The sequence below is a fragment of the Bactrocera oleae genome, chromosome 2, assembly GCF_042242935.1.
Source record: "Bactrocera oleae isolate idBacOlea1 chromosome 2, idBacOlea1, whole genome shotgun sequence".
NCBI classification, from domain to species: domain Eukaryota; kingdom Metazoa; phylum Arthropoda; class Insecta; order Diptera; family Tephritidae; genus Bactrocera; species Bactrocera oleae.
The window spans coordinates 33,667,621-33,690,765 of NC_091536.1; the positions used below are offsets into that span (position 1 = coordinate 33,667,621).

The window sequence follows — 23,145 nt, forward strand, 5'->3', positions numbered from 1 at the left end:
TCAACCAGGAGTGCGCTTCATCGCATCATTCATAAAAAGAACGTAGTGCGTGATACGAATCCCGCACAGAACCATTATTTTCGAAATAAAATTGCACTATTGTCAAGCGTTGTTCAGGCGTGAGTCTATTCATGATGAATTGCCAAATCAAACTGAGAATAAATCACTTGCAGCTGTTAAAAGTTTGATCAATGAAAGTCAGTTACAAAAAGTGTGGAATGCGTATTTGTATGCTCCGTTCACGTAGTGTGCCTGTCACTTTCATGTATGCAGACACGTATTCCAATTATGTATATATCCTGAGGACACGAACACTAAACGTAAATAGACATTTACTTCTATGTATTTTAGGCAAAAATTTAATTAATCTTAATATGTATAATAATGTAATGAAGATACTTACGTTGATAACTGTTTTAAAGATTTTAGAAAAGTAAATATATCATTTAACACAAAATATTACAACACAAATTCTGTTAACACTTTTACCGACAGTGCACGCGGTCAGCTGTATGAACTTATGTGCAGCGGTTTCCTTAACGGATTGTCCATACGTTCGATAACAAGAATGATAGAATACTAGATTACGAAAGAATTGTGTTTACAAAGGTTGTATTTATTTAAATTTATAAGTATAAAATATATTAATTTAGACAAATCAAGACGAATGCAACGACCGCGAAGTTTACTTGTCGGCAAATGTTGTCTTGAAGCCAGCTTCTTGAACATTTTAAAGACGGTAGCGACATGTCAAACATTGATGTACGCAATTTCGTTGCTGCCGTACTAAAACCTTTCACTTCAATGAAATTTAAATAACTTGTTCAAAGTGAAATTTTTTGTGCAAAAAGTAAGTAAAATGATATCTCAGAGCTATTTTATGCTTCTGTTGGTAAGATAACGTTAGGCTTGTTAGAGTTTTATTTTTCATTTTAGATTTCATATATTAGCTCCGAAGTGATGTATGTATGTGCCAATTTGCAGCTAGAAGTCAGTTTAATGAATCGACCAAACCTACGTATCAAAATCTATCTATATCGGAGAGTGAGCGCAAAACAACAACACATGCATGCACACATAGCTGCTCTCAGAAATCAGCAAAAAGTGTCGTGGCGCGACCTTGAAAAATCAATTTGATGTGACCAAAGAAGTATTCACTTCAAAAACAATAGTCTAGGCAAGTATTTCACTTCGTGGATTTGAGAGGAACTATGGTCCCTAAGCATAATTTCGTCCTCATATTAATACCATGGTTGTGAAAGCTAAAGGTGTTCTTAGTTTTGCTATACATTGGTCTACAGAATTTTGAGATCCGTATCTTACTGAAATTATTTTATAACTTTCTGTCAAGTTAGAGTCAAATCAAAATTACTTTTCATATCCCTGTTCGTTTATCGAGGCAGTTTTTGAATTCGCATTCCTGCACATTTGATGGATCTGACTTTTCATGGATCACTTTTCAACTGACTTGGCTAATTCCGCACATATGCGAGTTGCACTGCTCTCGTCGGTTCAGTGAGAGGAGGGTAATAGTTTGATTTGTACACTCTCTTCGAATATTGATTTTTTTCTGTCTCTACTGCCCCATTCGCAAATAAAACATCAAGATTTTGTACAACCAAACTCTAGTGCAAGTAAAAGTGCAATGACTTTGAAATTACCACAAATTTTAGAAGCGTGTTTATTGTATTCAATTTTTTCTAAAACATATGCAAGTCTGTTTCATATCTGAACCATGAGCAACCGTCACTGAAGGAAGTTTAATTCCGTTATGCACCAACACTGTTTTCAAACTAGTTTTTTAGGAGACAGTCAACAATCGCCTGGGATTTAGAAGAAATTCATCAAAACAGGAACGTTATTACAATAGACTTAATCCCCTGCTTTAGAAAAGTTAAGTTTCATCGCCACGATGTCGAAAATAAGAAATTGTCGTATAAGGAGAAAGTAAATTTCAATCGTTTAATCTAGATTCCAAAACCTCAGCACGCTTTTTAGACAGATTCAAATCATGTACTTAATCGTTTAAATCACTTTGTCACAAGTGCTGTTCTTTTCAAGTTGACGGTTCATAACATTATTCAGATACTTCATAATCCTGCCTTAGAACCAGTACCAGTACAGTTCATTTGGGACTCATACAAAAAAATTTAAAAAAAAATTTTTTAATTCTAGGAAGAGTGATGAAAATATTACAGAGCAGTGACAGCAAATTTGGACTTCCAAATCTTTTCTGCCGAATCTGAACATTTTAAAAATGGTTTTAAATGTTTTAAATTTTATTTTGAGCCTATATTGCCTATAAAAAGTTGTATACTAATCCTTTATAACTAGATATATAATACATACATACATATGCATCTATATTTATATAATATTTTTATCATATCATTATTAATATTTAGAACAATTGGACAGAATTGAAGAAGGAATGGATCAAATAAACGCTGATATGAGGGAAGCTGAAAAAAATTTGAGTGGAATGGAAAAATGTTGCGGAATTTGTGTTCTGCCCTGCAATAAGTAAGATTTTATGTTTTGATATATTCTTATTTTCACTGTTCTGTTAATCAAAACAATAGGAGCCAATCATTTAAAGAAGATGATGGAACATGGAAAGGCAATGACGATGGAAAGGTCGTAAACAATCAACCTCAAAGGGTTATGGACGATAGAAATGGAATGATGGCCCAAGCAGGATATATAGGAAGGTAGTTATATAAAGAAAAAGAATATAAAATTGTAACTTTTAATTTTTTTAAACTCAGTACATAATTTACGTGGAGAATGTTTTGTTTTATAAAAATAATGGCTCCATAATTTTAATAGTACATATTATTTGCTAATAGTTCATTTTGAAGGATTACATTCATATTATAACATAAGTGTAAAATTTAATTTTTGCCTGTCATTGTTGCAAGCCCGAAGGTCGTATCGAAATGATGTTGAACTAGAGAACGTAAATGGTTCTTCTAAGTTTTCTGGTTTAGCATTATTTTAAAAGTTCATCCCAGCACCGTTATTTCTAATGAAATAAGTCACATCTTATGTGTAAATATTTATACATATACATACATATGTGCAAAATGTACTATTTGTGTTCTGACGGCTGCCAAGTAAACATATTAGTAGAAAAAGCGGAGATAAAATTTTAAAGTAAGTACAGTACATGAATTAAGCTTTAAAACGACAAAAATAAATCACATTTTTTGAATTACTAGGAAAATACCCCGTGGAACTGAATTATCAGATAAGGAGCGAGGATTGATTAAAGGAATGAGTCAATCTGGCATGAAAGTTGGCCAAATTCCTTTTCCCTTAAAGAGGCATCGGAACACAATAAGAAACTTTCTGAAAATCAAGATACCTACGGTGCTACTAAGCGTAGTTGTCGTATAGGTATTATTGATGACAGGAGCAAACGGCATATTCACATTACAATCAATAGACATGTGAGTTGCAGGCAAATTAAAGCGGAACTTGGTCGAGATGTGACTAAACAACGTGTGCATAAAATAATAATAAAAGATTTATGCCTTAAATATGAAAATCGAGTACCTGAACCATGCCTTAAGTAACGTCATAAAAATGCACGAATTGCATTTTATTTAAAATATAAATTAGGGGACGAAGAACTCGAATCTGTGGTTTTCAGTGACGAAAATAAATTTAATTTGCATGGTCTTCATAAATATTGGAGGTGTTTGAGATGCCCACGAGATATTTGCCATAAACGCCGGTGGTGGATTCCTCATGGTATGGACCATTTTCATCAAAAGGCAAGTCCAAAATAGGAGTCTGATTGTGACAGCGAGAGCGTAAGCACGTACCACGGAGTGTAAAGTGATAACAAATCGATATCCATTATAAAGATCATAAAAATCATTTAATTTCCTGAAGTGCCAATCTTGATCCATAGTCAGTGTAAAGGCGTTCCTTTTTATAATGAGTGAGCGCAATGCGCTTAGTTCTGCAAACAATGTCGCAACGATAATCTTAAATAGAAAAAGAAAAAACGACAACGTATTTAAACACACAATGTCGAAAAATACCAAAAACAATTATTACGCTATATTAGATGACGATCTAAGAGAGTGTAATGAAACACTACAAAAATTCGAACAACACGTTTGTTCCAATAATCTAAGCAACGAATATGAACAAAATAAAACTAGTAATACAACAAAAAACAACCCATCAACAAGTGCAGCGGCAGCAATAACTCCAGCTGACGTCTCGCATAGAAATAACACTAGTGAAGTTAATTCGATCCCAAACGTCAAACGAAAAATAAACAGCTAAAACATTCCTCCAATAAACACATTCGATATCGAATCAAAACGAATAATAGAACTAATAAGAGACGGTCTAAACATAACACAATTTAAAATTAAAGAATATAATCAAAATAAATTAGCAATTTTTTTTAACCAACATTGAAGACTACAAAAAAGTCCGAGGGTACTTAGAAAACACAAAAGTAAAATTCTATTCTTACACACCTAAATAAAAACCAAAACATACCCCGAAGAAATTTTTAATGAACTTTGCACATATCAAAACGATAACCTTCTTAAAGTTAATCAATTTACCACAAAAATTTCCACGCAACGCAATATAAAACTACCTATGTTTATGGTTCAAACAAGTGCCGAAAGTAACGTTAACGAATTAAAAGCAATTAAAACTGTTTTATACCACTGTATTCAATGGGAACCCCTACGGAAAGCTGAGATTTCGCAGTGTAGAAACTGTCAAAGTTTCTTTCACAGCGCAGCTAATTGTAATCTACCACCAAGATGTGTCAAATGTAGCGGAACACATAAAAGCAAAGATTGTAACTCATTAGACGCAAATTCAACTGAAAATGATAAGGTGTATTGTGTTTTATGCAAGAAATTTGGGCATCCAGCTGCCTACAAAGGCTGTGAGCGGTATAAAGAGCTTCAACAAAAAATAAGATTGAAAAAACAAAACCTAATAGCCACGAAAATAAACACTAACCAAAATTTTATTAACTCTAATTTAAGTTATGCAAATGTCTGTAAACAGTTAACTGGTGTATTTTGTGATACCAATAATCAAAACTCTCAAAATCAAATATTCGAAGAACTAAAAAATACAATGTTATCTTTAAGTAAACTATTAACAGTTCTGCAGAAGCAGCTGGAAATACAAACGGCAAGAGTTGATGCAATTTACAATATAATAGATACAGCATGAATTCAGACCATACTAAACCTATTACCCAATCCCAGTTAAAAATAATTGGACTTAATGTCAACTCGCTTATTAATATAAGCAGGAGAATAGAGCTAAGTAAATTCTTATCAAATAATAAGCCCGATATTGTTCTGTTGAACGAAACTAAACTTAACACAAGACACAAACTAAAATTTATAGGGTATAATTTAATAAGAAAAGATAGATTGTTAGGATCGAGAGGAGGAGGAACCGCAATTCTAATTAGTGAAAATATAAAATACACGGAAGTTTTCAACCAACACATCAATGCCTTATCCTATTTAGAATCTTGTGTAATAAAAATTCATATGCCTCCGAATAACATCATGTATATAATTTCAGCCTATTACCCGTCAGGTAATAATAACGACACATTTAAATCTGAACTCAACACAATCTTCGAATCCTTAAACCTACAAAATCCCAACCACTATTACATAGAAGCTGGTGATCTCAACAGTAAACACACAGACTGGGGTAACCTACACAATAACTCTAAAGGTAAAACCCTAAAAAACTGGCTGACCTCCAACGAATTAAAGTTCAGATGCAATATGTATGCTTCGGTTACTCCGTCCTACGAAAGAGCTAATTCCTTTTTTGATATTTGCATTGCTGATCACATAATAGATATTCACAGAGCCAACAACACAGTTAACTGCTTGAGATGCATTGATTAAGATAGCGATCACTGCGCTATTCAAATCGTTGCGATTAACAGGGACAACACAAACTATTTGACTTTTTTAGGCAACCCAATAAAAACCACACTTGACTACAAAAAAACTAACTGGACAAAATTTAAAAAAGATTTTAACACGCAACTTCAAAATAAATCCCTTATACCAAACGATAGAAACTTGAGCAACACAGAGATTGATCACCATTTGCTAAATAATATTGTCTTGAAAGCCATAGAAAATAATGTACCAAAAGCAAAAATCAATAGCCCTACTCAAACTCTTATAAACTTGCCAATTATAAAAAAACTGCTAGGAGAAAAAAGTAAAATCCTTTCAGCCATTCAAAAACATAATCGACTTCAATTATATCTACCTCCCACGACACTTCAAGTAGAAAAAGCAAAACTGAAACTTGTAAAAAAACTAATAGATGACAATATTAAGAAACATTTTAATAACCAACTCGAGCAAAGACTTGCAACCCTTAAGACTAACGATCTCTAAAAATTTTCCGTTATTAAAAAATCGTTTTTAAAAGATAATAATAATACAATCAGTCTTATAAATATCCCCTTAAACTCATCCGACATAATCCAAAACGCGGGCTTGGACCGAGAGCTTCTACAAAAGGACTTAGTTAAAAACAACTACGTCATCAATAACAAAAAATTTATAAATGAAATAATCGGGACTTATTTCGAAGCAGTCCATGCTTCAAAAGAAAGTATACCCAACAATTCAGTCCACTTTCAGGTACAAGAATACTTCAAAAAGTTTCTGGAAATGAAAATTTTATTCGACAGCACACGAGCGATCAAAACAAACTTCAATACCAACTAAATAGCCAATAATTTAAATGATGACCAAACGGAAAACTTTTTTGTTAGTTCATACGACCTTACAGACGTGTTCTCTAAACTTAAAGGTAAACTATCATCCGGCTTAGACCAAATACTCAATATCATTCTAAAAAACTTCTCCTCAGAACTAATACTAGAATATTCCACTTTATTCAATAATATGTTTAACAATGCCTACTTCCCACCTAACTGGAAAACAGCTAAACTAATTGTGATACCAAGGAAAGATAAGGACAAAAATAACTTGAAAAACCTTCGGCCAATTAGCCTGCTACCAAATATTAGTAAAGTTTTTGAAGTTTTGGTTAACATAAATATAAATAAAATTATTAAAATCAACAACTTAATAAGCCCTAAGCAATTTGGGTGGCATTCCACTATACATGCTATTAATCTTCTCGTCTCCGAAATAAACTGGAACTGGAATAAGAAATATGTCACAGGTGCATGCTTCTTTGACCTTGAGAAAGCATTCGATCAAGTATGGATTGAATGGTTAATATAATATGTAAGCTCATCAGCTATAAATTTCCTCTCCATCTGATTACACTTACTTATAACATGATATCCGGCAAAAAATTTTCAGTTCATATAAATAATACAAAAAGCAGTCGCGAATTTCACGTAGTAAATGGTCTGCAACAAGGGACAGTAAATGCTCCAATTCTGTTTAATCTTTTCATCCTCGACTTAGTACAAAAATTGGACAACATTATAGCATTCGCCCACGATATTGTCATTTACTACTCCGACAGAACGATCGACAGCGTTAATAGGAACCTGCAACTCAAATACAATACTGTTGAGGATTATACAATAAACTGGCATCTCAAAATAAATATTAACAAATGCGAAAGTATCCTTTTTCGCCCTCCCGTTAATAAATGTAACTCAAACGTTAAAAAAAATGGAAGGAATTTAATATAAAATCCAGTGTAGCAAATATCCAAATACAGCACAAGGAGAGAATCAAATATCTTGGTATTCACCTCGATAAGTTTTTAAATTTTAATGATCATATCAACATACAAATCCTAAAAACAAATGGGCTCTATTTATTATTATACTTATAAAAAAATGTTTTCTTCAAAATTGCTATATAACAGGCTAAAAATTATCATGTATCAATCACTAGTGAGACCAATACTTTCATATGGATGTTCAATTTGGTTTAATATCTCTCCTTCATATATGGAAAGACTCAGAAAAGTCGAGAGAAGAATACTCCGATCATGCACATCGCTGCATAGGTCACAGAATAGTAACTTCACCAAATTTATATCTAATTCTAAACTATACGACACTGCAGAAGTTCCCAGAATTGATTGTCACATCATAAATCTAATTAGAAAGCATATAAGTCGCTGCCTATATGATGACAATAACACTTTAATAAGAGCTCCTTTTTACGAAAGTGATGACTACTTTGCATTAGCTATTACAAATGGATTTGCACCAGAATCCTTTCTCTACTTGGACAAAAATGGCTTCATCCAAAACGAAGACAACATCCCAATAATCTATCACATATTTAGAAGAGCTAACAACAAAGTAGTCACTTCGAAAATACTCACTGCTGAAAACAAACGATTCGACACATACATCCCGTTTAGAGACAAAACTGAAACCACTTTGACGAAACAGAACTGCTGGTGGCTATTAAGTGATATTGAAAACTAATTCACTCCATGACACATCTGGTCTGATTTCTTGTTCTTCTTTTAACCATTTTATATTATTATATAAAATCATCTATGCATCGTTTTTTTCACTTTTTCCTTGCAAGAAATACTTGTACAAGTATATACTATATATCTACTAAGTTAAGATATAAAAATTATCATTAGTTAATAAAATGTTACTAATTATTGATAGCGGAGTACTAGAGAACTCGTCTAGAGACACTGTACGTATTATATGTTATCGGTGTACTATTGTTTATTATAGTAATTAAGCTTATATTAATTTTAATCAAATAATCAAAACTAAAAAAAAAAAAAGGCAAGTCCAAAATATGCTTTGTGCCAGGCAAAATTAATACAGAAATCTACTTTAATTTGGTGGAAAACGAACTCATTTATTTTCCGGTGATTTACGTGATGAATAGACCGATCCATGTAGCAAAGAAGACAAAGGCGTTCTTTAACCTTCGGAAAATTGTATTGCTGGAATGGCTTGCCTAAAGTTCAGATTTGAATCCGATCGAGGATCTATGGGAATTCCTTCAGGCAAAATTTATGCATCTTCCAAACCATATACAGATGATTGGCCAAATGGGGTAAAATTGATATGTCTGCTAAAAAATACTGGGTTGATATATCCTAGGCGGCGAAGCCAGGCCCACTTTTAAAACTTTTTTAGCCTATAGGTGTCCCTGGCTATTGCGATCTCCTGCATATACTTGTAATTACAGTTTGGCATCTTAATTTGCGGCTTAGTTATAGAACTTTAAAATTTTTGTTTAATCTCATTTTTCTCAAGTTATCACTTGCACGGACGGACGGACAGACAGTTATTGATGGCTTTGCTCCAAAAATGTCGGTCAATCTGTGAGATACCTTTATGCAATTAAAACGATATCTTTTACTGATAATGATGTGCCTTAGTCACGGTTAACTCTAGTAAAAGGTCTTTCGAGCCCCAATATCTATTCAAACGTCCGTTTGGTTTTAAATCATATTAATCATTTAGGTAAGATAGAGGAATCAGCTAAGATATCTTTGTATTCTTTAATTTAATTGAATTTAATCATTCAAACTTTCTCCTAGCCCTAATGCACCTAATACCATATAGTTGGGATTATAGACTAATAAAATAATGTGGGCCCCCCTGATTGCCTTTTCTCTCAAATACCTAACACATTAAATTTCGCACACATCTCAATTGATCTCCTATTCTCAATAAAATTAATCGAGACACGGTTGCAATACTTGAAATAAATCACATATAGCAAAGATTACATGATACGAAACTCACTGATTCAAAAGAGAGCTGGGAACACATTTTTTATAATATTTGTTGCCGAAAAAATTAGATTCGATATTTTAAGTGATTGAATATTCTTCCTTCATATTTATTATAAATAAATGCAATATCAGTACATAGATAAGTAACTAACATTTTTCGAAATTCATGTAACAAAATATTTACATATACATATGTATGTATAATAATACATAAATAAACAAAAATGAAAGGGCTAAGAACATTTTATACTCTCGCAAGGATCCAAGCCGGGGAAATACCTTCAGCTGTTCTATATATATATCCAATTTTATACTTCCGTTTAAATTATCTTATCTTACATATTTACCGATATATACGGTATAAAGACAACCAAAAGTATGAAATCCTTATATTGAGTATATTGGAGCTAGGGGCCTTATTGACCCATTGTAATCCATTTTTGGCATTGCGACATTTAGGGAGTGATATTAAAAGAAAAACGCACTAATTGTTAAGGAAATAAATTTTTTTTATTTAATGTGAAGTACAATCGATACAATTAAGTTTTGAGTATAACATAATTCAAATGGCCTCCACGACTTCTTTTGCAGGAATGAATTCGATGAATTCAATTTTCGAGTATTTGACTTCTAAAGTTTTAAGAGAGTCTGGTTTATTCCTTAAAACCAATGACTTCAATTAACCCCACAAGAAGTAGTCTAATGGTGTTAAATTACAACTTCTTGAAGGCCACTCAATGTCACAATTTCTTGAAATTATCGAATCTCCAAACTTTTCTTGCAATAATTCGGTTGTAAGAACCAGATATTATCAAGATCAACTTTTTCCAATTGCGGCCACAAAATGTTGGTTTTCATCGATCTATACCGTTCGCCATTGACAGTAACGGTGTCACCAGCTTCATTTCGAAAGAATAATGGGCCGATGATTCCACCAGGAAAAAGCACCAAACTGTCAATTTAAGTGAATATAACAGAAAAGAGCTTTTGACATGGCTCAGGTATATTCAAGAACATATTTTCTAGCAATTTTATAAATATATAACTCATATACTGACCGACATATTCAGCATAGGGTTTTTCGTATAACGAAAATCATTATACAAGTATAATATGTAGTACATGGGGCTTTGGGTAATTCGTATTCCAATAGCACATACAAGTATTTTCGGCATTAAACTATAGTCTGTCCTATATTATACGTTCAAGTAATTTTGTTAAAATATATTACATATTGACCGATGTATACGGCCTAAAGCCAACCGGAATTTTTAAAATCTTATATTATGTTCATATATGAGATCATTAAGGTACCTCACATACCATCACCATAAAAGGTTGGTGTTTTAAATTGAGGACTACTACCAGGATCAAGCCGTTTCGGTATTTTACGTTGACGAGGAATTTTTGGCTTGTCTAGTTCCAATTTATTTTTTAAAACAGTTCAATCATCAATGTCAGACCAAAACTGAAGTCAAACGACATCATATAATCAAGAAACCATGACGCCTTGGCTGAAACTGCACTATCAATTTCTTTATCTAATGAACGATCATACGAAAATCACCTCAGTTCTGAGTAATTTTATTTGACCGTTATTTGGTCTGCGGATGACGGTAAATGATAGATGGGGGGGGTGTTTCGAAATTGACGTCATTCTTATTTATTTATTTATAGTTTATTTTTCACGTACAAAAAGATTATTTCTAAAAAGAAATTTCTTCCAGCACACCTAGTAAAATACTAGCTGCCCGCCCGGCTTCGCCCGTGGTACTTACATGTATTATACATATAAACCTTTAAGAATCAGTCTATCTATTTAAAAAAACCGTTGCGTAGTTTTAAAGATCTAAGCATACTAATAAACACAATACTTAAATAATAACTACAACATTACATAATTAATAAAAGTACATATTAATACTATACTTATACTTAAATACATGTCTCATACTAAGGAAAGATAATGTTCTTGTGATATTTTGCAAGTATTTAATGGTATTAATTATTGAACTCATTATTTATTTATTACAAGGTCAAGGCATGTCTACATTATTTTTTTAAACTATAAATAACATCGTACCTATGAAAATAGTTTGTATGCGATGTCTAAAATCTGAAAAAATCGATGACGTAATTTATGGACGGCCCCATTGCAGTGCACAAACAATGCTCGCAGCTCTTCTTCGCAAATTCGTTTTTGCAACCCCGAGATCTTGTCAGACACATTTGACGCGCGATCATAGCATTGATCCCTAAGTTTTGACAGTAGAAGGTTAAACTGCACAAACATTTTAGTTAGCAAATCAAACAAAATTTTTGCTTCGGTGTCCGAGGTCGAAAAAAACCTAATAAAATATTCGTGTGCATCTAAATTTTCAGAAACAAATCTGATACACACAGACACTTGTTCACTTTGAGACTCGTCTTGAGTTTCGTCCAGTAGAACTGAAAAATATTCTGTCTTTTTAATTTGGTACATTTGGTTAATTGGCAAGACCGTCGTTGGCATCAATTCCAAAATTTCATTTTGGCTGCTGCGATGAATTCAGTTGTGACCATCTCTCTGAAACGCTATTTATCATCTGTTTTAATTGAGTAGTTGAGAATTTTTAACAATATTAACACTTAAACTGTGTTTTTGCACATTGAATGCAAATTACTTGTTGATTGACTCTCAGTGAATTTGATTTAGATATTGCTTCTAATAGAACACTAGGGACGACGAGATATGGTACAACCATTGATGCGTGTGTACAACCATTGATGCGGTGTTTTCACGATTCGTGAACCATGTATCTACTGAAGTTCACGTGTCATATTTTAGTTACCATAAACCTCTTGTTACAGTGATTAATAATAATGCCACTATAAATTTAATTAATATGTAAAATGATAATAATAGTTCATGATAATAAAACAATAATATTAATAAAATAAGTGAATCAATCTTCCTAATGATATATACATGCAAGATCTATTTGAATGTAAAATGTTCCATGTATAATATTGCACCGATTATTATTGAAATTGTAAATAAAGTAAAAATATAAATATTCTCTAAGTATTTTTATGAGTGCGGTTATTTACCCTAACATGTGATGGTCTTTTTTAATACGCTTTAATTAGCTTCTGCTGTATGTCTGTTTGTAACCGATACTTTTGACTTGTTTTGTGCCTGTTTGTAAAAACTATTTGTGAGGAGTAAACTCCAGTCGTGCGTCGGAGCTGACACACACACTTTTTTTTAATAATTTGCTTACCTTAGCTTTTGAATCAAATACGAAATATTTTAGTTATATTGCAATAGCAAGTTTCAAGTGGGTAATTCTCCACCCACAAAAATTCCGAGTGGGTAGACCTACCCACCATGCCCATATTATCAACCGGGCTCGCTTACAGATTGACTTTTGATAAAAAATTCGCTTTAAGAACTGGTGTCCATATATTCGGTACCTGGAGGCTTCAACAGTTTTGGTCCGATTTAATAATTGTTGGTCATAAGCTGGCGCAGTTCACAGGCAGTATTCATGCAAAGATCCCGATACATTAATTTGTATACTAGAAAGTGAAAAATTAGATGGAATTTAAAATTGTGTTACATGAGAAGCAGGCTGTAGTCCGATTTCGCTCATTTTCACATTTGTTTACTGATTTATCGTGCCTTTGGCAGTTTTTAACAGAACGGTTATATGGGGAGTCGACTGCATTATCACCCGATTTCTTTAATTTTTACAGTGCCGGTAGAAATTTTTAAGGCATTAGTCCTGAGCGAATTTTGTATTTTATTTTAGAACAGGGCCACGCCCCTTTTTTTTTAATTTTTAGCACTTACTATTGCGATCCACTGTGATAAATTACAGTTTTATTTCTTTATTTAGTGCTTAGTTCTGGCACTTTATAGGTTTACGTTTAATAACGTTTTGTTGGTGTGACAGCACTCCGATTACGCCCATCTACGAATTCGCCCTCACTTTTTTGCCAAGGAATCCGTGTACCAAATTGCATTACGATACCTCAATTTTTACTGAAGTCTGGATGATAAAAGAGGGCTTTATAGGAGCAGGTGTCAAAATTGGACCATGAGCATGGGCCTCATATACCTAATATAAAGATTTCAGTTAACTTTATACCACATAATTATATTGGCCAATATGCGAGTTATTTTAATGAAAATTAGAGAGCATATTTTCTTAATAAAAGTGTAGGCACAAAGCTAAAATGGATAAAATCGGGCGAAAACTTGCCTAAGCCCCTAAATAACTGATATTCAGGACAGGACTTTACTCCATATATGTATATGTTGATATTCATACTTGAAAATATTGTGTCATTTATACCTGAGTAATGTCAAAAATGAATGAGCCTTCCATTTCCCTGCCCCCAAATATATTCTGTATAATAATTTCAGACTATCCACCTGACTACAAACTGTTTAGATTAGTCAAAATGTCTGATATTTAAATAAAATAAAGTCGACACGTTTATATAAGCTATAAAATTATATTGTTGGTAAATGAAATTGGTTTTGGTCTAAACTTTATATTCCTAATACAATGGATTCCAGTCCTTTGGTTGACGTTTTTCACATCAACTCAATATTCGATAAAACTACTCCAAAGGTGCTACCAAATATTGCTGTAGTAATGCTCTCCTTACTTCTTAATGCAATTTTTAGTTTCAAATTCATGGAAGAAGTCGCAGATCATCATGATACATAAACCCGGAAAAGACTTAACACAGCCGTCTTCTTACAGACCAATAAGCCTTTTGCCCTGCCTTTTCATAATATTTGAAAAAGTGGTACTATCAAAGATGCCTCCTTTCCTCCATTAAAATAATAAAATTTCACAAAATAAAATTACTGACGATACATAAACCCGGAAAAGACTTAACACAGCCGTCTTCTTACAGACCAATAAGCCTTTTGCCCTGCCTTTTCATAATATTTGAAAAAGTGGTACTATCAAAGATGCCTCCTTTCCTCCATTAAAATAATAAAATTTCACAAAATAAAATTACTGACGAAATAAGAAAGGCTTTTGAGTACAGAGAGTATTGTTCAGCAATATTCCTTGATGTAGCTCAGGAATTTGATGAGGTGTGGCATAAGGGCCTTTTATATAAAATTAAAACATTATTATCTTTCGAATTGTACTAAACATTGGAGTCTAATTTAAAAAATAGGAAATTGTTTGTAAAAGCGGCTAATTTCATACCAGATGAACGACTGATAAATTCTGGTATACTTTAAGGGTATGTGCGAGGCCCAACTCTATATATCTTATATACAGCAGACATTTTAACTGTTAATAATCTATTGACATAGACTTTTGCGGATGACATATCCCTAATATGCCGTAATAAATGTCCCATCAGAGCGTCATAAAGAGGAACATATAGCTTTGGTCGAAAAATGGGTAGCTAACTGGCGAATAAAAGTAAATTAACAAAAGTTTAAGCATATTGCATTTTCACTAAGACCACAAATGTGTCAGCCGATTAAAAAGAAAAATATCTTAGTACCACAAGCAAATGATGCTAATTATCTAGGCATTAAATTGGACAGAAGGTTCACATGGAGAAAACAGTAAAATAACTAGCATGAAAATAGGAGTAGAATTTAAACCGGCAACAAAGTTTTATTAAACAACTTGGTAATAAAGCATATTTAGATGTATGGTTTTCAACTGCGGGGTAAGACCTGCGCAACTAACATTGATATAATACAGAGGTTCCAGTCCAAAAATCTTACAGCTATAACGCTTTCACCATGTTACTTTCATAATGAAAATATACACAAAGATTCCTATAGAAAAGCAAGAAACAGAGAACACTAGAGATTAAGATGAACTTAAACTCCGTAATCGTCCAAATCCATTAGGCAATGCTTTGCTACAATTCTGTAATAAAACCCGCTTAAAAAGAAAGGATCTACCAGCCTTCTAAAGAGCAACGTATCACCAAAGAAGCTGAAGTAAAACCTTGCGCTTGTCTAGTTTTAATTAGATTTAAGATTTTATAACTTATCGTTAGGCTTTGAACAAGCAGATTCAATAAAAAAAGATATATTACAATAAAAAAAAAAACTCAATATATTAAATTTAGCCTCTTCGGTTCACATATGTACTTATATCTCATTTGAGGATGATTTTAGTATAGTTTTCGGCGATTTTTATACTCTTGCAACATGCTGCTACAGAGATTAATAGTTTTGTTCCCCAAACGCTTGTTTCTATCACCTAACGCTAATTGAGATTAATAACTCTATATCTATTACGATTATATATATAAATAATCAGGGTGATGAAACGAGTGGAATTCCGAGTTACTGTATGTCTGTCCGTTCGTCAGTGCAAGCGATAACTTAAAAAGTAAAAAGGAGTAAAAACTGAGAAATCGTAGTTAAGCTAGATTCCCGTGTTCCTTGACAAAAAAGTGAGGAAGAGTACGTAAATGGGCGTAATCGGATCGCTGCCACGCCCAAAAAACGCCATTAAACGAAAATCTATATAGAAATTAATATATAAAACCATAATTTGGAACAGGGGATCGCAGTAACATAGGGCACCTATGGGCTAAAAAATTAAAAAAAAACCTGACCGTGGCCTCGCGCTTTAAGATGTTTAATGCACATATCTCCAAAACCACTTACGATAACTTAACCAAATTTGTTCAGAACAAATATATTAAGCACCCCGACACTCTAAAAATGAAATCGGATTGTACCCCGCCCCCTCCCCATATAACGGTTCTGCTAAGAACTAGTAAACGCTCGATAAATCCATAAATGAATACGCCAGAGACATTAAATTGTACACTCGAGATGGTACTAGAGAACTTTATAAGAGCCAAGGTCAAAATTATACGATGGGTGTGCTATCGCACATATTTAGCTGAAAGTACGCTTCAAGTAAATTGTCAAAATCGGACAAAAACCCCCCAGTTCCTACAGCCAATATTTTATCCAAAATATCGGTTAATCTGTAAGATATGTTACTGAAGTTATGAGCAAATAACAATGTATTCTTATGCCTAAATTGGGTAAAATGGAGTGATAATTTTACCTAGCCCCCATGTAACTATTATCAGGATTTTCGAACATTCGTCTGACTTTACTCCATATGATTGGTGAAGGCATGTGAGATACTTTAATGCAACAGAGGGAGCATTTCATTAGTCTGTGGCATGTTAGTAGTATGTGGTATTGGCAAAAATTGATAAAATCGGGTTAATACTACCCGCAACTTCCATATACTACTTATAATGCTTTTAGTTATTCTAACCAGTTTAATGCCGAATATGTCGGTCAGTAAGTATTAATATTTTTTGTTTTTTATACTCTCCCAACCTGTTGCTACAAAGTATAATAGTTTTGTTCACCTAACGGTTGTTTGTATCACCTAAAACTAATCGAGTTAGATATAGGGTTATATATATATAAATGATCAGGATGACGAGTTGAAATCCGGGTGACTGTCTGTCCGTCCGTCCGTCCGTCCGTGCAAGCTCTAACTTGAGTAAAAATTGAGATATCTTTATGAAACTTGATAGACATATTTCTTGGTACCGTGAGACGGTTGGTATTGCAGATGGGCGTAATCGGACCACTGCCACGCCCCCTAAAACGCCATTAATCAAAAACAAATAAATTGCCATAACTAAGCTCCGCAATAAGATACAAGACTGTTATTTGGTACACAGGATCACATTGGGGAGGGGCATCTGTCGTTAGGAATTTTTTTAAAAAGTGGGCGTCGTCCCGCCTCTAATAGGCTTAATGTGCATATCTCCTAAACCGCTAATGCTATAATAACAAAATTCACTGGAAGCAAATGTTTTTAGCATTTCTATTGACCTTGTGAAAATAGTTGAAATCGGGTGGCAACTCCGCCCACTCCCCATATAACGGTACTGTTAAAAACTACTAAAAGCGCGATAAATCAAGCACTAAACACGCAAGAGACACTAAATTTTATCTCAGGGATGGTATGAGATGACATAATAGGAATCGCGTTCAAAATTAGACAGTGGGCGTGGCACAGCCCACTTTTAGGTGAAAACCCATATCTTGAGATCTGCTTAACCAATTGCAACAAAATTCGGTACATAACGTATACATAACTTTCATATTTCTATGTTATAGTGCGAAAATGGGCGAAATTGGACTACAACTACGCCTATTTCCCATATAACACCATTTTCAATTCCATCTGATTCTTTTACTTTCCACTATGCATATCAAGCAACAATGATTATATCGGAGTAAAACATTGCGTGAATAATACGTTTAAAGTATGCCACCTTGTGACCAAAAATTGTCTAAATCGAACCAAAACTGTTCAAGCTCCTAAGTACTAAATATGTGGACCCCAGTGCCTACAGTTGACCTTCTACCGAAAATATCAGCCAATCCACAAAGAAATCTCAAACGAGTATACCATTTGACTTTGCGAGAGTATAAAATGTTCGGTTACATCCGAACTTAGCCCTTCCTTACTTGTTTTATTGTTGAAAGTGCAAAGGATGGAAGAGTTAAGCATAAAACTTAAAATTAAAATCTGAATTAACTTCCACTTCCAAAAACGCGCCCAAAGGTTTTACGAAAATACTCCGGCACTTGAACAAATCCTTTGAGTGCCACTTAAGAGAAAGATATTACACCTGAAAGCTTTTTATTTATTCGCCGTGACCTAGAAAGGAAAAACTAGTTTTAGGACAACGAAAAAATGTGAATCCAGGGGTAATTTTTGATAGCACCCACGATGTTGATACGCTGGCAGATACTCCTGAAATGTCAAGTTCGCGAACTTCAAATACCCACGACCTCGACTCAAATACTTGAGCTGAATCCTCAAGTTAATCCACTTCTGCCTTCACTAAGCCACTGCAATGCTTTCCACCCCTCAGAGTACATTTAATTTTAGAAATTTAAAAAGAAAACAAACCAAATTTGAAAATCTCTTTACTAATTCGCTGTTGATTTAGGAGAAACGGTTCAAATTAGAAGTCGAAAAGTTCGAGTTAGAAAAAGAAAAGAATCAAATAGAGTTAAAAAAGCTTGAGCTGCAAAATCAGTTTAATATAAAATATTGAAATTGAAACGAAAAAAGAAAAGTAGTTACAAATTGAAAAACTTAAATTAGCTAGTGAAGAGAAACTATTTGTTAATATTATTAGTTGTTCATATATGATATACATATGTATTAGTTGAAAACCATTTAAGGATTCATATCTTGTATTAGCGATAACAATGTGAAGTGTTTTGATTCACCCTCATTGGTAGGTAAATTTTAGTTGTTAGATTCATCAGTTTCACTTTCCTCATTTATACTTTCATTATGTATTTTTAGAATATTTTACAGTATTTAACAAACTAATATCGAACAGCATGCAAATTTCAGGAAATTGTTATTTTTATACTCTCGCAACATGTTGCTACAGGCTATAATAGGTTTGTTCACATAACGGTTGTTTGTTTGTAAGCGATATAGGGTTATATATATATAAATGATCAGGATTAAGAGACGAGTTGAAATTTGGGTGACTGTCTGTCCGTCCGTCTGTGCAAGCGGTAACTTGAGTAAAAATGTAGATATCTTTATAAAACTTGGTACACATGTTTCGTGGTATCGTAAGGCGGTTGGTATTGCAGATGGACGTAATCGGACCACTGTCACGCCTACAAAACACTATTAATCAAAAACCCATAAATTGCCATAACTAATCTCAACAATAAGATACAAGCCTGTTATTTGGTATACAGGATCCAATTAGGGAGGGGCATCTGCAGTTTACATTTTTTTTTAAAGTGGGCGTGGTCCCGCCCATAATAAGTTTAATGTGCATATCTCCTAAACCGCTAAAGCTATAATAACAAAATTCACTGAAAACAAACGTTTTTAGCAGCTCTATCGACAGTGTGAAAATGGGTGACAATCCCGCCCACTCCTAATAAAACGGTACTGTTATATACTACTAAAAGCGCGATTAAGCAAGCACTAACACGCTGGAGATATTAAACTATCTATTTTATTTTATTATTAATTCTTATCTATCTATCTTGGGATCTGCTTCACTGATTCCAAATTCGGTGCGTAACATTCATCTCATATTTTTATGTTATAGTGCGAACACCATTTTAAATTCCATCCGATTCTTTCACTTTCCAACCAGCAACACTGATTGTATCAGGATAAAACTTTGCGTGAATAATACGTTTAAAGTATGCCACCTTGTGACCAAAAATTGTCTAAGTCGAACAAAAACTGTACAAATCCCTAGGCACTGAATATGTGAAGCCCAGTGCCTATAGTTGACTTTTTGAATTTCATGTAATAAAATAAATAAATGAAAATTTCGATAATATTACAAGGTGCGTTCCAAAGTAAACAGTAAAAAAGTAACAAAGTAAACTCTAGTTAGAATCTGCTATCCTTTATCGACTTCCAGTAAAAATTTCATGACATTTCATCTATTGGAAGTGAAGTTATTGCGTTTTAAGTGTCAGTATGTTTTTGTCATCAGTGCGAAAATGAGCTTCGAACAAAGAGCCAACATTAAATTTTGTTTTAAAATTGGTAAAAGTTTTACCGAAACGTTTCAATTGATGAAACAAGTTTATGGCGATGATTGCCTATCCCATAGCAGAGTGCATGAGTCGTTTCAACGTTTTCAAAGTGGTCGTGAAACCCAAAAATCGCGCTTAGAGAAGTCAAAAGTGAAGACAATGCTGAATTTGTTCCACCCGGCCAAAACGTTAATGCGGTATTCTACCTTGGAGTTTGGAAGCGTTTGGTGCGCCGTATTCGTCGTGTTCGGCCCGAATATCGCGAAGATATGGAAATTGGTGTTTGTTGCACGATGATGTGGCGTCTCATCGATCGACGCTTGTGGCCGATAATTTGACCAAAAATCACATTTTACAATCAACCACCTGATTCACCTGATATGACACCGTGAGACTTCTACCTTTTCGAAAAAATGCATTTGCCGATGAAAAGAAAGCGTTATGCAGACGTGGAGGCCATTCAAAAGGCTTGCACCGGCATACTGGCGAACATACCGGGCAACTAGCTAAAACACTCGTTCGACATGCTTTTGGACCGTGCAAAAAGCTGTATTAAAGCAGAAGGAGACTATTTTAAATAAAATTAATTAATTTTGCCGATAAAACTATTAGTTCTGTCCTTTTTTTAAAAGTCCTGTTTACTTTGGAACGCACCTTGTATATAATGATTTTGTGTAAAATTTTATTCGTTGTCTAAAAGCGATTTCTTTTCATACCCCTCAATACAGTTGTAATGATTCTACAAGTATATAAAATCAACTAGAAGCGTATTCAACAAAACACCAGAGCAATATCTCGTAGTTTGAGTAAATTTACAATAGTTTACAAATTGCTCTAATTAATTTCACTGTGAATGTACATAACTGAGGCAGCAGTTCCTACTTCTAATTATCAAAATATATAAAGAAATCTCAAACGAGTATACTATTTGACTTTGCGAGAGTATAAAATATTCCGTTACATCCGAACATAGCCCTTCTTTACTTGTTTTATTTGTATTTTCTGTTCTTTTGAACTGTTGCACCGTTCTTTTATTAAACCAAAACAACGCTCAAGTTTACGGAGTTATACGACTCGCAGTCAATTTATAAGCACCGTCACCTGCCAACCACTCTGCTCCTGTCAGTAGTTCAGGAGCTTTTGTGCAAAATTATATATTCTTACGACATGTACTTGTTCACTGCCAGTATACCCCAACACTATATGACGAATCAGTAGATTGTGATCACAGACACATAGAGTTTTTACTGTTATGAGAGGTACCTTAATTAAACGCTGAGAGTATTTTATTAGTGGTATGTGGTATTGGCAAGAACTTATCAAATCCTTAAGATATATTATAGGTCATAGACTCAATTAATTTACAACTGTATATTACTCGTCAGGGAAAATTATTTTAAAATCATCCCCAAATGAGATATACATATCTGACATAAAATTAAATTTAATACATTGAGTTGATGTGCAAAACGTCAACCAGAAGATCGCAATTGATGATATTAGGGATATGAGATTGAGACACCTATTTTCGCTATTAAACTAATGTATGTCCAATGTTATCAGTTCAGTTCAGTTAATTTTGCTAACATATCTTACATATACAAGTACATACAAGCCCAACCGGAAGTTTGAAAATCGTTTATTATATATATGGGAGATAGGTGTAGCATTGACGCGATTTTATCTAGTTTATAGTTTTATCTAGCTTTACTAAATATAATTAGTAGAAACGCATGCCCTCTGAGTTTCATTAAGGTACCTTCCATAACGACAACAATATATGGTGTAAGTAGTATAAGTTAAGCGGATGTTTAAAAGTCCTACATTTGTTTAATGGATACTGGAAAGTGAAAATAGCAGATGAAACTTAAAGTTGTGTTGTGTTGGTACGGAGATATGTGATTTCATGCACATTGGCGGTACCACGCCCATGGTCCAATTTTGACAGGTGCTGCTATAAATCGCTGTCTTGTGCTATCCTGGATGTAAAATTTAATGTATCTGACGCATTTAGTTATTGATTTCTCGCACTTTTAGTAGTTTTTACCAAAACCGTTATATGGGGAGTGGGCGTGGTTATCATCTGATTTCCAATATTTTCATGCTGGCGCTAGAGATGTCGAAATGATTTGTTCTGTGCAAATTTGGGTGATGTAGCTTAAACGTTGTGGGATGTATATACATTAAACCTATTAGGCTCAATGCCAACTTTTAAAAATGTTCAAACCACAGGTGCCTCTTGTTATTGCACTTCGTTGTACCAACTACAGTTTTGTATTTTATTTTGCGGCTTAATTAAGTAAATTTATAGGTTTTCGCTTAATGGCGTTTTGTGGGAGTGGCAATGGTCGAATTACGTCCATCTATGAACTCGTTCCTGCCTTTTTACCAAGGAATATGTATTGGTACACGTTTCATTACGATATCTCAACTTTTACTCAAGTTACAACTTGCACCGGCAGACGACCGGACGGACAGATATATATACTATATAGCTCCATATCTATCTCGTGTAGTTTTGGGTGATACAAATAACCGTTAGGTAAACATAACAAAACTCTGCACCAAAATGTTGCAAGAGTATAAAAAGGTCACTGTTTTTGTATCTATTTAGATGTCTGTGTTCCAATCACACCGTCTACAATTGATAATACAAACTTTGATAATATATAATACATCGGATGTATTCTTATGTTTCAAAGATTTTGTTGCGAAAAGCGAGGCTCATTTTAATTATTGGTGCTTGATTTGTTTACAGGACAGTGAAAGAATCAGATGGAATTTAAAATTGTGTTATATGGGAAGTAATCGTGATTGTATTT

General features: G+C 33.7%; 1 protein-coding gene across 2 annotated transcripts in view; it reads left to right on the plus strand.

The window, feature by feature from the left end:
• The window catches only part of Snap25 (Synaptosomal-associated protein 25kDa), a 458,275-nt gene that overhangs the window by 298,692 nt on the left and 136,438 nt on the right, over nucleotides 1–23,145 (plus strand). For both annotated transcript variants that reach the window (XM_070112956.1, XM_070112955.1), the window contains exons 5-6: nucleotides 2,406–2,523; nucleotides 2,583–2,711. In XM_070112956.1, coding sequence (XP_069969057.1) covers nucleotides 2,406–2,523; nucleotides 2,583–2,711 — 247 coding nt within the window. The remainder of the gene's footprint in view (nucleotides 1–2,405; nucleotides 2,524–2,582; nucleotides 2,712–23,145) is intronic.